At 31.9% G+C, this 17,747-nt stretch overlaps 1 protein-coding gene across 6 annotated transcripts in view; it reads left to right on the forward strand.

The window, feature by feature from the left end:
- Window positions 1–17,747, forward strand: part of LOC143230650 (guanine nucleotide-binding protein G(I)/G(S)/G(T) subunit beta-1) — a 65,605-nt gene that overhangs the window by 26,390 nt on the left and 21,468 nt on the right. For all 6 annotated transcript variants that reach the window (XM_076464527.1, XM_076464531.1, XM_076464532.1 and 3 more), the window contains one exon: window positions 15,391–15,536. In XM_076464527.1, coding sequence (XP_076320642.1) covers window positions 15,391–15,536 — 146 coding nt within the window. The remainder of the gene's footprint in view (window positions 1–15,390; window positions 15,537–17,747) is intronic.

Below are 17,747 nucleotides of genomic sequence, written 5' to 3' on the forward strand. Positions count from 1 at the left end.
AAATGTATAAACAACAAAGGTGGAAAGTTCTTTATACTTTCAGAATATCTGTTGATTAAAGATGTTTGTATTTTATTAGAAACGTTAATGATCAAACAGAAAATAAGCCTTCATTCAAAAGTGATTTAAGTTTGAAATTAGATTCATATTGTTACTTTCACGATAAATGTATACATGTCAAAATATATCAAGCTAATAACCCATGTGAAACTGAGTACTTTTGCCAGTTGTGTGTGTGTGTAGAAACAACCTTTTTAATCTCCAGAATACTCAACCAGTTTCCTCTTAACTCTTCTTCAGTGTTGCAGACTTGTCCATAATACCTAGCTGAATTTATTATATTTTTAAAATTGAACTTTTTCTTACAGTATTATATTAAGTTTATAAATCCATATTATTAAATCATAGTAAATCACTGTTCTCAGTAATAACATTATTTTAACTTAAAGATTTAAATCTTGTTATTTTAAAAATTATTTTGTATATTGAAGATTATAGTAAGTTTTCCAGGAAAGAATGATATATCTATCAATCAAAATACTTATTTTATTGGTACATTTTACTTAGTGTAAATTTGTATCAAGTGAAGAATACTTAGTTAACATCATGGGAAATGTAATTTTATCAACATATTGAAATCTTCCATGGTTTAAGATGATTTTAAGTTTATATTAATCATATTCATATACATAACCAATTTATTTGTTTTTCTCTTAGTGTTTTTGGTATATTAATTTTGCAAGTAAAATCATTCCTACTTCTCCAAGTTGTTGCTTTATATCATATTTCTTTTGATTACCTGAAAAAGTTCATTCCTAGTTCTACAGTTTTTAAAGCTATAACAACAAGCCAAGCATTGATACTTACAGTATCTTCAAAAATTGGTTGTAAAAAAAAAGACAAGTGTTCATATCAGAACCCAGTCAATTTAGAAAGCTATTGTGAAAGCTTTAAAGAACATTTGTTTCATATTATGTTTGTTTTCCATTTAGCTCAACTACTGATTTGTAAGATTTTGAATTTTCTAGTTAAATATTTGATGTAATTGTTTATGTATAGCTCTCTTAAGGACAGGATGATTGTTGTGGTGGCTTTATCAGTATCAGAAAAAAGGTCTTTTCTAGAACTTAATCAATATCCTCTGTAAGATTGAAGTGGTTCATAGATGTTATTGTTCTATCAGGCTAAAGACCACTTGAACAAAATATAAACTCAGTAACATGTAATATGCTATTCTAGAGATGCTACAATATAACAGATATTTCAAACAGTGACTTTTCTGAAATAATTAAAAGCAAATGACATCATGAAAAACTTAATGGAAACTGTGAAGAGGTTTTTTTCACCACTGGTGATTAGAATATCATAAGTTGTGAATAGCTACATAAAAAGAAATTCTAAAAATGTAATTTTGTTAGAAGCCATGAACATTTTGTAATTTTAGCTGAAATCTTGAAGTTCACAGTTTTTCAGAAACATGATCAAGCTATGAAAACCTTTCAGGTTTATCAAAAACCATACAAAAAGATTTTAGCTTTATGAAAAAATGTGAAAACTAAATTAAATTGTGGTTGTTTCAGATATTTTAAAACAACTTGTGACTATAGGAAAATATGAATTTTAATATCAAAAGTATGAAATTTATAGTTTTATCAAAACTGTAATAACTTTGAAGTTCTGTTATTAGAAAGTTTGAAATTTAAGATAAATAATTAAAAGCTTGTAACTTTATTAAAACATAGTTTTGTCTAAAATTATGAATGTTGTTTATTGGAACCTTAAACAGCTTGCAGCTTTACTAGAAAAACCTTTTGTAACTTCATGAACAGTTTCTAATGCTAGCTTCAATCAAGGAAAGCTTGTAATTCAACCAGAAACAATACACAGCTTGTATGAACATGTTATTTGTCATTGTGATGTTTGTGTGTATGGAGAATATTATCTACCTGTGTCTGTATGTAGATATTGTATGTTCCTGGTTAAATTTGTGTGTATAGTGAACAAAACTTTTCAAAGTTTGATTTGTTTTCAAGGCATAAGTGTCATTTTTATTGAATAATGGTTTTTCAAGTTTGATTTATTAAGCATGTGCCACACGAGTGTGTTGTTTTTAATGGGTAAAGATTTTTCAAGTTTGATATGTTGATTTGAGGTAAGTTTTTCAAAACATTTATAAATTATTTCCAGCTACACTCGGTCTGTGTGAATTGATGGAATCAATAGGCTTTACTTGCATATAGCTTTGAAACTAGTGTAAATTAAGTCTCAATTCAGATTTCAAATGTTTCAAGGAACTCAAATCTTGATTAGAATGTAAACAGAGTATGAAAAATCTTTATTTAGGATCAGCCTTTAAAAATATGTCCCTGAATTTTAAACTTGTTTTCATAGTTTACCAATTGGTTCCAAGTTTGATTTTTGAGCATAGACACTTTATAGTAAAATCACTAACAAGTTTCAAAAGTTGACTTAATTTGGTATATAAACATTAGATCTGCCTCTTTTATAATATAAAATATAGTCATGCTTTTTCATTGCACTGGTGGTACATTTTATAAACATTCAAACTGATGTATTATGAAGTATAATAAAACTACATTTTGTGGCATATGAGGCTCATCTTGTCAAAATTAGAGGGTTAATATTACATTCTGCCATGAGATTAGTGGCTGAGAGGACCCACTTATTGTATTATACGTTTGAATTTAGAAATATGTCAAATCGTGAGTGATCAGTAAGCATTAGGTGAGTATGGAAGCACATTATACTAGTATAATAATGTTAACAAGAATTTATTATCATAATAAAGTGAATTAGAGGAATGTGTGTGGAAAGAATGTTTGTCTGTCTTGTTTAAGTATCACACCCGAAGAAAAGTTGGTATTCTGCCCAGTCATGTTCAAGTATCATACCTGAAGAATAGTTGGTCTTCTGTCCAGACATGTTCCCTCTCAAAATAAGTCACTTTTATCAGATATGAGCTATTCAACTTTATTAGCCTTAGATTCCTCTTGTCATGTCATTAGCCTAGCTAATTAAGGTTGTTTTGTTATTGTGTGTGATAAGTAAATTAAATTTTAATACAACAAAACTAACTGTTAATGAGGCAACATAAATAGAAACACTGTCCAGTATTTCAGTCGCCCGTGGGTAATTTTGGTAATTTAGTTTCGTGTGTATGTTGTGTTTTTGTTTAGTAATATTCATATAGAACTTGCAATATTGTAAGTATATATAAAGACCTTCTTAACATATAATACCTATGGCAGAACTAACATTACAAATATTGAAAAATATTCTTACTGTGTAGGTCAAGCCTCGACAAGTACATATTTTCAGTTCTATGAGAGCCAAAAACTCGGGAGCCCAGGCATGCCTAACCTAGCTTCAATATTATTTGTATCGTGAAATGAAGGCTACACTAGTGCCTCGATAATTTGCGGGTTTTTAGTTTTCCCAGATATTCTCAAAATGATTATACTATTACAACCCTAGACAGTAATTTACGTTTTGGAAAAATTGTCACTCAAACTATATTTTCCTTGCAAAAGCTCAGAAGTTTTCACAAGCTGGTGTATGTTCAAATCGTAAGTCTGCGGTTAAAAACTCAGTCTTGCCTTTACTGTTTTTAGCTGTTAAACCAGGAATACAAAATATTTGTAGCTTTGATAACTTTATTTGATAAGTGGTTAAAAACATGATAAACAAAATCGCACAAAATACACTAAGATTTCTTAAAGATGTCACTAACCTTCATTTGTTGTTTTGCATGGCGGGTGTCATTTAACCACAGATGCATGTTCAGGTTGTTTTGGGTGGTCGCCCATTTACACATTGTCCTTTCCTACAGTTAACTGGTGCCTGAGATGTGTTTTAACGAAGTTTTTTTTTTTTTTCTAAATTTCCAAGTATAGGTTTGCGCTAATTTTCACTTATTTTTCAGAGGCGTTGATGTGGTACGAATGCATTTCCATGTCTATAGCAGAAAAAAATGCTGAAGTTTAGAAGCTGTATACGCCTACGTTAGTGATTAAATTCAACTAAAACTGGAACGGACAATCAAAAATAGAACTGACTCGTGTTACTTAAATTCGGAGAAATCGAGCGTGATCTACTGACTGACTGATCGACACTTGGCTTTATGATTGTAACGATTTTTACACTATTTCATAACAATGTGATTAAACGACAGTTAAAGGATTATATTTTAAAAGGAACTTTTAACAAGGAACTTAGCTATATTGAACGATTTCATTTAGATTAAAAAATGAACGAACTGGTGAGACGCTGTTGCCTCAATTTTTCGGATAATAGAGCACAACTGTATATTTATTTTCATCGCAACAAGTACATGCTAATGATCACATGATACCGACAATCACTTGATAGCATTGCCTGAACTAACTGCTTTTGGTCCCGTATGAGTGTAAACACATGCAATAGTTGGTTAAACTGGGAGAAGGAAGAAAAACAAAATGGCGCGAAATTAGCAACGTGCAACCACAGTACTCCATTCCTGAGCAAACATGAACTCTGAATTCACCATTAAAATTTAGGACTCATAGAACGCAAAAATAGTTCCGGACATTGAAGAGTCTATAAATCTTCTAGATTCGAGTTATATTTATCACAGCACGAATAATATGGGAGAAAATACTAGGCGTCATGATGAAAGTTTTGGTCGCAGTGACGACCTGGCACTCGGGGTCAATCGAGGCATGATATGGGTACAGAATGGCTAAAATGAAGTCAATGTTGATCGAATATTTTTGTAATAAAACTTTTATTATGTTGGTGTTATACAGCGTAAATGATTTAGGCTACTTTCAGGACATTTCTCTTGGGTCAGTGACCAGTGTTATAGAATATTTTCAGGGTTGTTTTCTTTGCTTCAGAACGTATCTGTTTTAGGTCTCTTCCTGGACTTCTCTTCACTACGAGAGCTTACTATGTTTTGTTCGGACGTATTTGGAATTTAGGAAAGCCTAGTTGTTAGAAAACTCATTTTGTAACCTAAATGTCGTAAGATCAAAAATCGTTGTCAAGCAATTTCGCTCCTTTGAACTTTAGGGACTTTATAATTATAAGTGATAATCAATCTCACTTTTCGTTGATAAAAGTAACCCAGGAAATGACCGTGTTTGGTGTTGACTAACAGCTTCAGTGTTGAAAGTTATTGATAGTCTACTAGTATTTTTCGTATAACTTCGCGAACAAATTGAAAATTTAGTCAGCACAGTCGGTAGTGGGAACTGCCACGTGCATAGCGTGCAAGTAGCGATAATTAGTTTCTCTAACTACGTCATATGGTGCTTGACAAATAGGATTTGCCAGTACTCACTTTAAAATAGTAATGACTTGATAAATCACAATTTTACTAGTTTTATTGTGTTGTAAGTAATTTGAAAACAAATAGAACTGTGTATTTAGATGTAAAAAATTGACAAATCGAAAAAATCAATTTTCCAATAGACGTTTTAGGTTTCAGGACCAGAAATTTCCAGTTGATTTAAATGTGAGGCTTGTTTTTCAGTGTCATAGAAGTGTAAATAAACACTGAGTGACCGGTTTGTTCTAAGTGTAGGATGATCAATATTATTTTTTCTAATAAGTTATTGATTCGGTTAGGAAATGAAATATAAAGTGGCGGTTAAAAATTCGCTAAATTAGAATAATGTTATTAATAAAAGACAACGTTTCGTGGAGTAGGCCTTCATGAGGTTACAAGTTTCATTGTTACTTTTTGATTTTATTAATAAAATCATTTTAATCTGGTGAGTTTCTCACCACTAATGTTTCAAAGCCATAGAAGTGTTCGACGATTTGTTTAGATTAAACTGAGTGACCGAATCAATCGGAATGTATGTTATCAAAATTCAGTACTTTTATTATGTTTTGGTTCTCGACAAGGGCTCTTGAGAATACGGTAAGAATTTGGTTCATTTTTATTAACATATTAAAGTTAATAAATTATACAAAATAACTTAAAATTTAGCTTTGGCCCTGATTTTATGAAACCTCCATGATTCAAGAGATTGTTTGTTAGGGGATATGAGAACTATGTTCATATGGAAATGTTACGCTGAACTTGAAGATGGGGAATGTTCAGAACTCACTGTTAATAAGCTCTTGATATCAACCAGATGTTGGTTAATATAGATGTCTAGTTGCGTAAGCTTACTTATTTCTCTCGATTAACAGCAATTAGAATAATTCTTTCGATATCAATGTTTTTACTTCAAATTTATACTTGTTTTATTTTTAAATTATCAACTTTTGTTCTTTATACCAATGCACACTCTAGCTAACAGTGGCTATTAATTATGGATGAAATCCCACAAACTTCTTAAATTATAAAAGTAAATAGTTTCGAAGCTCACATTTTAATTGGATCGTTATGCATGAATTTGAAAAATAGATGTACTTCCGCACGTTTCAAGAGGGAGTAAAACTATGTACTTCTGCACGTTTCAAGAGTGATTTGAAACCAAATTTAAGAGTAACAAGTATTTCTATTTCCCAAGTTTGAAGTTCATATCACTTTCTGTGTTATAGCCTACTAGTGTATAAATTTGCTCATGATTTATGGCACACGCACATTATACTGACGTCATTATACTTGGTCTTTCTCTAAACAATATTGGAAAGCGGCGACGTCTTTTAAGTACACTTTGTTGTTCATTGTAAAATTTGATCTCGTCTATTATCGTACGCATGAGCTAAGGGTCTTCTCGGGGTTAGCAAGGACTAACGACCTTGAGAGTGTCTGCATCGAAACAGCAAACAAGTGGGATATTATATATGCAAAAACGGCTCGTTTGGGTTGAAAATATTTTACGTAGAAGAGCGAACAACGTTTGGACCTTCGGTCATCGTCAGGTTCACAAAGAAAAAAAAGAGGTAACTGACCGGAAGCTGACCACATGTTTGGAAGGGGTTTTAAACTAAGTGTCGGAATGTAGTTATATATTCAAACATCTAACACCGCCCTCTACATTCCGACACTTCGTTACACATCCCCTTCCAAACATGTGGTCAGCTTCCGGTCAGTTACCTCTTTTTCTTTGTGAACCTGACGATGACCGAAGGTCCAAACGTTGTTCGCTCTTCTACGTAAAATATTTTCTCAACCCAAACGAGCCGTTTTTGCATATATATTTCTCTACAAGTGGGTTTTCTCGACATCACTGAAGTGGGATATTAATAGAGCAGTTTGAAGATGTGGAAACCGAATTCATTGGACATTAGTGAAACCTAAATAAAGCAAATGAAAACGGTGAGGTGTGACGTCAGCGGCTAAGATCTTTCTACTAATTACGTCAGAATCAGCTGTTATTTTTATTGGTATTTTACACGTTTTTATCAGAAACGACAAAGTACTGCACTACCAATCTTTGAATGTCTCAGAAACGCAGTCACTATTATATGCGTGACAAAGATCAACTATATCTTCATTTCACCTTTATTTTCAGAACTTCAAAAACTAAACTTTTCTTTTATAGATTTAGGCATTGTTTTCGTAATAAAATTGAATCGAATGGACGTCTGCTGTTGTAGAAATATAAGTGTAGAGGACGATGTTTCGTCTCCAGGTCTAAGATGGACGGTGAAAAACATTCAAAATGTCGTTCTGTACAACAACAGACGTCGTCCATTCAATTAAATTTCACCATAAAAAAACTTTTTGTACGTGATTGGATCCATCAGCATTATTAATCGTATATTAAAACAACACATACTAAATATACTTAGGCTTAGAGCTGGAAGAACCATCACCCTCCTCGCATCTTTTCGCGTTACTATAAGTTTCTAAGATTTACTTTAACACTAACTTTCTATATCTATAGCTTACACTTTAACACTAACTTTCATTATTATGAAAAAATTAGTGACATTTGTTTGCGCTTACGTTTTGTTTTTTCAAAGGTTTCTGTCAAGGGATTTAAAACATCTATAGTTTATTATGGTCATTGATGAAAATACGTGTTCTGCAGAAGAAGCATGTGGGGGTTTCTGCAATCCGAGTCAATATTTGTTGTACTTTCATTTCCAAGAGCAGTATGCTATGTTAAATCAAAGCTCTAGTGGTCGTTACACAAAGTTATTCAGTACGTTATTATGCTAAACTGTGTACTTCAATTCTTGGTTTCTGTCCCATTGCTGCAAAAATGAGCTCCCATTTTTTGACTCTCGCTGTTAGATTACAGTACACCAAGAGTTGGCGTTTGTAGCTTTGACTATTAACCTTTATTCTGTCTAGTATTTCAGATTATAGTTAGGGATAGATAGCCCTTTATATAGCTTTGAAGGACATTTCGAAACAAAGCACAAGTTTTCAGACCAAAGTGTACTCGAACCTTAGCGTATTTTCAATATTATGATAATTTTCATAATGTTAGTGGTGCGATTAATTTAGTGTTATTTAAAAGTGAACACACATTGTAGCATCGTCTCGTTCGTTTGGTTGCTACTTCCATTTAAATAAAAATTAAAAGATGATTTAGCAACCGATATGTGGAACCGTTAAAGGCCAATAAAAATGAATTCTATTTGAAACATCAAATTGACCTATATTTCCAGTTTTATTACTTTGTATTTTTGTGTTTTCAGATGACGCTCTACAAAAGTTACAATTGTAATAAATCTTTGTGAATAGAATCAGTTAAACTACAGTTGTTTTTTTCACATTTATCTTAATTTGTAAATTTGGGAAACGGACGACTTTGATGGAAAACATCAAGAGTTTCCTTGTGTTTTATCGCAATATTTAGGCCCATTGACAAATAAACACATTACAAAGAAACATTTGTCATGGTGTGATATATGCATTTTGTTGAGTAGTGTCAAGTTATTCCGATATTTAAGTTTAAATGATATAAAATTCTTTCAAAAATCCAGTGCCTGAGAGAAGCAAATTCTGTGTTGTGAAGATGTTAAACATCATCTTTAGTTTAAAAATAAGTTCTCACTTTTATGTAATATACAAGTAACCTTTGTTCACGTACCAAGGTGAAAAAAATTATAATAAACTGAGATAGGAACATTTTTTCTGCATTTATATATGTATATTAAAAAAATGGACTGTCTTGTTCATTGATAATATTGTAATATTTTGCTTTTTATTATGTAAACACAAATTAAAACATCTTTCAAATCACCGTATTGTTGATAAGTCGTTGGTGGAATTAGATTGCAGTTTGGACGTGGATCACTGTTATGATAGGCGTTCAGTTGAAAACTTTGTTTTCTTTGATACCTTCAACATTTTTTTTGAAAGCATGTGATATGCAACATCGGAATTTAAGTGTCGGATTTTTAAGTCAAGCTTAATCGAATGACTTTTCCATCTGGAAATAATGTTTATTTTGTGTTCAGATGGTCGAAAGAATCAAGTATACAGTGATTTTGTAAAACTCGAGCGATTTTAAAAGTGATTTAGTACACTTTTTGTTAAACTACAATATTTTTATTAATTTGTGTGATTTAAGTTACCAGAAGTTATATTTCAGTTACTGCACTATCGTTTTTAAGGGGTGGACAATCTGAATTGACATGTAAAATGGATACTTAAATTTTCTGTTAACCACAATAAAGGTAGATATTCATAGTTTCTAAAATCAAACACACGCTTTTTTTATGTAATACACTGTTGATTTTACACTTAGTACGGTTTCTGTTCCGTAGTCTTGGTTAAATAATGTATTTGTACATAATACTTAGTGGTGTATGTTTTGGAGGTGTTGAGATCATGTGTTTCGCCAACTGTAAATTGAATCAGACTGAATGTTATGGAAGGCTCGAGAAGAATAAACGACGCAATCAATGTATAACCCTCGTTTTGCCAGAAGGTTAAAGTAGTTGTCTGTTACCATGACAACGGTGCGGAATATGCGTTAATGTGTTGCAATTGACCCTCTCTAAGAGTTGAGTTCATTTAGTTTAATATGTGTGGTAATATAATTTTTATTGTATTTTGGTTTTACGGTGGTTAGATGTCACGTTTTGACTTTTTCATGCACTTTGTTGTTATCATATTTAATAAAATACAGATAAGCTTTAAGTTGTTTTAATTACGTTTCTCCTTTACAGTTGTTTTTGTTGTATTGATTAGGTCTGAATAATATAAATACAATGTCCATTTTGCTTGAGTTTGTTTTAAGGATGTGTCATCTAACAGTTTGGTCGATTGACCTCATTATTAGTAATTTAATAGTGCTGGCCTTTGACATCTGAGGGGTATTCTGTCATGTTCTTGCTTCCCACCTCTCCAAAGCAGAGCGTATAATTATTTACCCATTTCGCGCGGTTTGTTTTTAGACACTTATATGAGCTAGTTTTTCACGGTTAGTTGAGAGATGATTGAAAAGTATTATAATAGATAGTGCAATTTATATGTAATATTAGTGAATTTTAACAAGGGCTTGAATATGTGTAATATTCACAAACAGAACACTGTTTGAATTGAACGGATGGATGTTCCAATAGTTTGCAGAACTATCCAGCATAGTTGAAATTATTTGAGGAATATTTTTACCACGTTACCATATTAGTGATTAAATTGCATTTCACTGTTTGTTTTTAAATTTGATTCTGTTGGCTCTAGACGCTCATCTGTAATGGTTAAAATTGCCGGCGCCCATTGTGTTTTTTTAATTGGAATCGTGGCCGATTAATCAACTAACTCCTGCGTTCAACACATTTCATAGTGGTGAAATTTGAAGTAAAAAGGTACGACTGTAACCCTATAGCTGCTTTCCCTCTAGTCTTACACTGCTAAATTAGGGACGGCAAGCGCAGATAGCCCTCGTGTAGCTTTGCGCGAAATTCGAAACAAACGAACAAACTTGTAATTCCGATTTAATTTCATCGCACCTGTAAACAATTTTTGAAACTATTTATACGCCAAATTGTTTGTGCATCTACGAACTATTGGTGCACCATATTGTGTGTACGTCTATGACATTGTTGTTATAGTGCCCACAATCTTATTTCAACAAAAATGAAAAAATGGAAGCAACAGAGGATATTTATTTGTTCTACATTTCAAGACGAAATGTCTTGTGTCTCTTCTTTGTACTTGGTATTATAATGTATCCTGAGCCATCTGTATTTAAGAACTCAACGGTTCCTTGGATGTATGAGTAAAAGCCGGAACTGCAACACGACTGTCTTGTCATGCAACATTTCGACATTCCACGCGTTATCCAGCGACTGATAAGATACATCAAACCTCAACTTAAATAACGACATTGCATTAGAAATGATAATAGCAAGATGTAAGATTCCAAAAACATGTTCTGTTTCAAGAGTGAATAAAACCAAAATTAAGAGTAACAAACATATTTACTTTTGAAGTTTGTATGTTATGCTGTGTTCTAACCCACGTAGTGCATTGATTCTTGTCGTGGTTTATGGTATGCGCACGTTCTACTGACGTCGCGACAGTACATATCGTAACGTTCGTGTCCCTTATGTGACGTCGTTTTAGTGTCTACTCGTGACGGTTGTGTGAGAAACATGACCTTCTTTAGTGTAATGTATAAATTACTTTCATAATGAAACAGATATAACCATGAGATGAATATAAAGTAATACTTATTCCAAACATGAAGTATTTATACATGATTATTCGATTTTTTTACATGTCTGTGGAGATTTCAGCTGAACCAAGTGATAGTTTCCCATTTAAATTTGTGACACTTCCTTTCTAAAACAAGCTATTTACTTTACATCTAAAATAAATGTCAGTTTTCATGTCTTGAGAAGTGGCATGGTTGTACACGCTCTTGTGTTACAAAATTTAATTTATTCATTGAACGAGAGTATATCTTTAATGTTGACACGCGACACTGTCCTAATTTTTGACCCGTGTACGTGGACAGTTTCTAATTACGAGTATACAGAAAAAGACACGTTACAGTTTCTCCTTTCTTGTATAGACTTCACATTAGTCAACCAGCTCACAATGGCTCGGTGATAAACCAGACAATTTATAACACTAAAATTCACATTTAGGAACCGTTGGTGAGAAGACCACAGATTGTGTAGTTTCGTGCTGAAATATTTTACTCATGTTATGAGTTATCTAAACTCTCAAAACAGTAGTATTAGTTCATCGTAATGTCGTAACTTTCTTCAGTTGTTGATCATTACGAGGGGTGAGGAAGGTGCAGTGAGACGAGCTATTTGAGACCGAATTTATTACTAGGTGGTGGACAAGTTTACCTAAAGATCTATTACTACTACAGTCTTAAATCGTGTTAAACCATGATCATCATAACATTAAACATTTTTTAGCACAGCACTCTTATTAAATAAAGTGACGATTTAGGCGACGTAAAGACTAGATTCTAAAACTAGATCATGTTGTGTGAAGCGTCCAAAATCCGAACTATTACCATAGCAACGTATTGGCTCTTCTAACGACAGAATGGTGATGTCACAAGATTGATTTGCTGGAGGGGAAAATGGTTTCCTGTAGCAACAAGAAACCCCACTCCTTTCTGCAGCTGGCCATAGTTGTAGCTGCTTATACCCAAAGTTTATTGCTTGTACTTCTGATATGTTTTCATAGAAAGTGAATAACTATAGGGTATTCAACATATCTCCATTTACTTAAATCAATATTCCACTGTTAGTGACTGTGTTTAGGAAAACATGAGACTGCCCAGTGGTCAGCAAGTACCTCTTGAATAAGCTTTCATTATATGAGAATTATGAGGGAAGAATTAAATGAATTAGGCCTAAGCTAATCATGAATGACCTTTGTAGATTAGAGATCATTGTAGACAGTGGGCTGAAATATTTATCTAGAGTAGCACATAAAATAGAGAACACAAATTTTTCTGCTTATGGTCCAGTGTAAAAAAAAAAAAAAAAAAGATTTCAAACTGTGTGAAAAACAGTTTACCTCACCCAGTTAAATGGAGAATTCCCTCTGCCCCTGTAGTGATAGTAATTATAAGTTTGGGGAAGATCCACTAAATGTCACTCTTATCTAGGGTACCAAAACACTGTTGTTGTTGAAGGCACTGAAGTGGTACTTTGATTTATAGCCTTAATGAGGGTTGGTTTAGTAATTAATATATAGTCTCATAAAACTTAACTCACCCATCACAGAAACTGCTGGAAGTAATAAATCTGTCAAGAAGTGGAGGGTAAAGATGTTTAGATAAGTAAGTAATGAAGCAACTTGAAAATTTATCATAGTGTAAAAGTCATTTGGAGCATCATTGAAAACTACAACATAGTTATAAAAATTCACAAGATGACCCAACATGTTTTGAAATGGTCATCTGTTTTTCAGAAGAAACCAATCATTTGAAAAGATTGAAGGATTCTAACCATTTATCAACTTATAGATGACAAGATATAAAAAAGAAACTGTTCTAGTGAGTTTTTAACACTCCTACGAAAAGTGAGGCCTATTAGGCCCCAGAGCAACTTGAAAGGTTATTAATATTAGGCTAATAATTATGTATTTAAATGAAATTGCCATTTAAATCCATTAATGAATGGATTAACGAGATTCCCACTGTCCCTATCTACTATCCAACGAAACCACAGCCAGGGGAATGGGCTTGGAGAAATCAGGACTAGAAACTCTTTTCATAGGAGTGTTAAAATATTTCATCTAACAATAGTATGTAACTAAACAGTAAAGTGTTGTTCGCCTCCTCTACATAAAATATTTTCTCAACCCAAAGTCTTTTTACATATTTCTCTACAAGTGGGTTTTTCGACATCACTGATTGTTTTTCGTATTATTGTAAGTACTGAAAATAATAAGTTATAGATATTAATCCACTTGTGACCTACACTTGTAAAAAAAAAAAAAAAATCAAAAAAGCTCAATATTGATTTTATATTAAATACAGTATGTTGCTTTATAGTAACATTTGTCCATTTGCCAGTTTTATTTTCAGTTTATTTTAAAATGCTGCTACTTACCACACAAAAGTATACTCACTCATGTTGTGTATAAGTTTTAATTAGACACAAACGTTTATTTTTGTAATAGTATGTGAAACTTCATAGTTTTTGTTAACATAATAAATTGCATTTGAAAATTCTCCAGAAACATACAATTGCACATGCCTGTGTGTTTGTGGTAACAGTGAAAAGTTTTAAGTTGGAAATACCAATAGTACAGCTGTTAGTGTTTCAGTTTCTGTTGTATTTCTACTTAGTATTACAGTGTCATATACAGGAAGTTCATCTAGTAATATTTTGTGTATCCTCTTTTAACCTCAGCTTTATAACAGTAAGGATGAAGTCAAGTCACTTCATGGGGATGGTGTAAGTGTATCTGTAAGCCAGCATTTCTTTCATGTTGGGATGAAGATTTGCTAAAAGTAATAACAATACAATTTGTATATGGCTTCAAAACCATGTTTGGTTTTATGCATAAGTACTTGATTTCAGTGAGGGCCCAATTGTTATAGACTTGTCACATTTTACTGCTTTGTTTAACCCAAGAATTATTTATCCATATATTTAGGACCTCATTAAGTTTCCAAACATTTTTGTAAACTATATATGCACAAACCTACTTGTGGTTCTTTGATTTGTAGGTTACAGGTTCTTCTTCTGTGTGTGAATCATAAAACAGTAAAATACCATCCATGTTACATTTAATCACCCTAATTACTGGTCTTCTCTATTTTTCCATAATGCCATCCCTGTTACAGTTATTCACACTAATTACTGGCCTCTCTATATTTTACCATAATGCCATCCATGTTACATTTACTCACATTAATTACTGGCCTCTCTATATTTTACAATAATTAAAAACAGTTGGATTATCTAAATTGGCCAAGGCCAAAGTTTTGACCTAAATTGATTATTCAACTAAGAATATACACATTTAGAACAATGTTGTAGAAATATATTTATTAAATTATGAAGTTTGTAATGTTTTAAAAAGTTAAGTAACTTTCTTACAGTATTGTTTTTTAATTAACCCTTCATGGATATGGAAGAAACATTACAAATGTGGTTATCCTTTAAACAGTAAAATTGTTGTATTGTTACCATGGCTTTCCATTAAAATATAGTACAGATATCCTGTGTAACCTTTAAAATATCTATAAACTTAATGGTTTTTGTCCCTGAAATCCTGATAAACCGAAATTACTCTAAGAAAATTTCTTGTTCTGTTTATTTTTTCCACCATCTTAAAGCTTCCATAATCTAAGGATATCTGTAAAGAGGTATAATTTTTCTTAATATCTTCAAACTTTTTTACTTATTGGGATATTCATGACAAACATGCAGGTCAACTACTGGGGCTTTTTTCATGTAGTGTAGTGTTTCAGTAATTTTTGTGCTGTTGTAGCAAAAGGTGTGGGGTAATAGTTTTGTGATTTGTTACCGTTTTGTTTGAAGGATGCAAGAAAGGCAGCTTGTGATACCACTTTGGTCCAGGCCACAGCAAACATGGAGCCTGTAGGAAGAATTCAGATGCGGACTCGACGCACGCTTCGTGGCCACTTGGCAAAAATATATGCCATGCACTGGGGATCAGATTCACGGTAAATATGTTTTTGTTATGTTTTCTTACTTTTTTTTTAGCCTTTTTGTACAAAGGTGTTAAACATGACAATTTAAAAAAATAATATTGCTAGAAAACCATACATCTGAATATTTTATACCAAGTCTAGTTACTGTTACAGAACTGGGAAAAGCAAATACTATTAAAACCACTTGTAGGAATTTATGATGTGGACTGTTTTTGTTTTCTGGAGCATTATCATTAACTAATGAACTAATGTTTACAGAATTAATAAATTAACATAGCACTATTCTGCTCATTTTACTTTATATTCTTTTATTAATGTTTAGGAGCATTCATACTATTAAAATAGTCACAAGTAATATGGTTTGTAATACCTATTGAAAATCTACTTTTAGGAAAAGAATGCTTTAACAGTTTCCAGGTCTGTATACAAGAAGTTTTATGCTCTGTTTATTTTATTTAAATTATAATTTGTCATAATTTTATTTTAGAAGCTTTCTTGCTGTCATTGAACTTATTTTTACTAGAAGTAAATGGAAGTTGGTGTTCAACTGTTAGCTGTTTGTTTTTTGGGGTCTACTGTAAGTGTGTGGACTAATTCTTTGCAGTGGACAGTGCAGTTAGCTCATTTTATTGATTTGTGTAAGAACAACAATAATATAATAGAATGTATTTCTTAATAAAAGTCAACTGTCTTTGTTAGAATATTCAAGAGTTTTTATGTTTTAACAACGAATGAGGAATTTTATTGTTACATTAAAATATTGTAGCTTTACCAAGTCATCACAGTTCTTGTCACCATGTCCAATCATGCTGTCTGATGGCTATGTATTTTGACAAAATAGAGATCACAGTAGCCTTTAAAACCTTGCACTTTGACAGTCATGCCTATTTTTTTACATATTGTATTGAAGTACATTTCTTATGTAAGCTTATTTCAACTTTACCAAGTTAACATGCAAAAACTAATAGTTAACTTGCAGCCCTTAACACCTAACATTTGATATTCACACACACACACCATATGTGGGACTCTGGATAATTCAAAACTATGCTAGGCTCATGCATTGTTAAATATTTAGAAACAGTGAAAAATCTGTTCATATATCAATCACATCTTGTAACAATACTTTGTATATTTTTTCAGGTGTTTTATTCTGTATACTTTTTTTTCCTCACAAAAAATGTATCTTTAATTATTTAGTCTAATAATTAATTTGTAACCAACCAAGTGAAAAATATAATAACCTTATTTGACAAATGCATATAACCAAGATAAAAAGCTGGTACTTTAAATGTTCTCCAGTTAGTATCAATTTGAAGTAAAACAGCATAAAAATTAGAATAACATCAGTTTATTTTATGAAATAAAACCTCTTTATAATTATCTCAGAACTTTTGAAAACTGTTGAGGAATAAATGAGATTAAATCTAGGTCTTTTCAGCTAATATAGTGTTAACAAGGATCTTTAATTTCTCCATGCTGGCCATTGTTATGTTTTATTTTTATGATGATGTATGTATCGATGTTTTATAAGTCAGCCATTAAACATTTAAACAAAATGGATTTTACATAAAGTGGGACTTCTACTATAATAATGAAGTTAATAGCATTTTGGATTAATGATTATTAACCATATAGTTCTAAAGTATTCTAAGTAATTCAAAGTTAATATATTCTGTGATAAAAGAATCCAGTAGTTGCAGAAGAAGAAATAAGAAAAAAACAGTCTATTGAGATAACATTAGTTTTATTATGTTCTTTAAATTTTTAATTTGGGGGTATTGCATAATTCATCCCTTGATACCAAACCCTTGTAGTAATTGGATGTATAAATCTGGGATATTTTGTTTGGTTTATGAGAATGCTTGGAACAGTAGAGTGTTATTTAATACATAAAACCATTTGGTAAGTTGAACCAGTAGGTTTTGTTATTTCTGTATTTTAGAAATGTTATTTTTTATATTTTATTAGAATTCTCTACATGGATATTTATACATAATATAGAATTCTATAGAAACATGACTTCTGCAGTAGCTTTGCAGCATATTTTTCATTGCAGAAGGCTCTGTTTTAAAACTTTCATCAAAGTGCACCACTGTTCCTTGCATGTTGTTGATAATATAACTAGTTTTCAAAAATGATAGATTTTCCAATACCCATTCAAATGCCCATTTACCAAGAATTTCATCGGCACTACTTCTGGTAACATTAGTATGTTTCAGT

The sequence above is a fragment of the Tachypleus tridentatus genome, chromosome 10 (assembly GCF_004210375.1).
Source record: "Tachypleus tridentatus isolate NWPU-2018 chromosome 10, ASM421037v1, whole genome shotgun sequence".
Taxonomy (NCBI): Eukaryota; Metazoa; Arthropoda; class Merostomata; order Xiphosura; family Limulidae; genus Tachypleus; species Tachypleus tridentatus.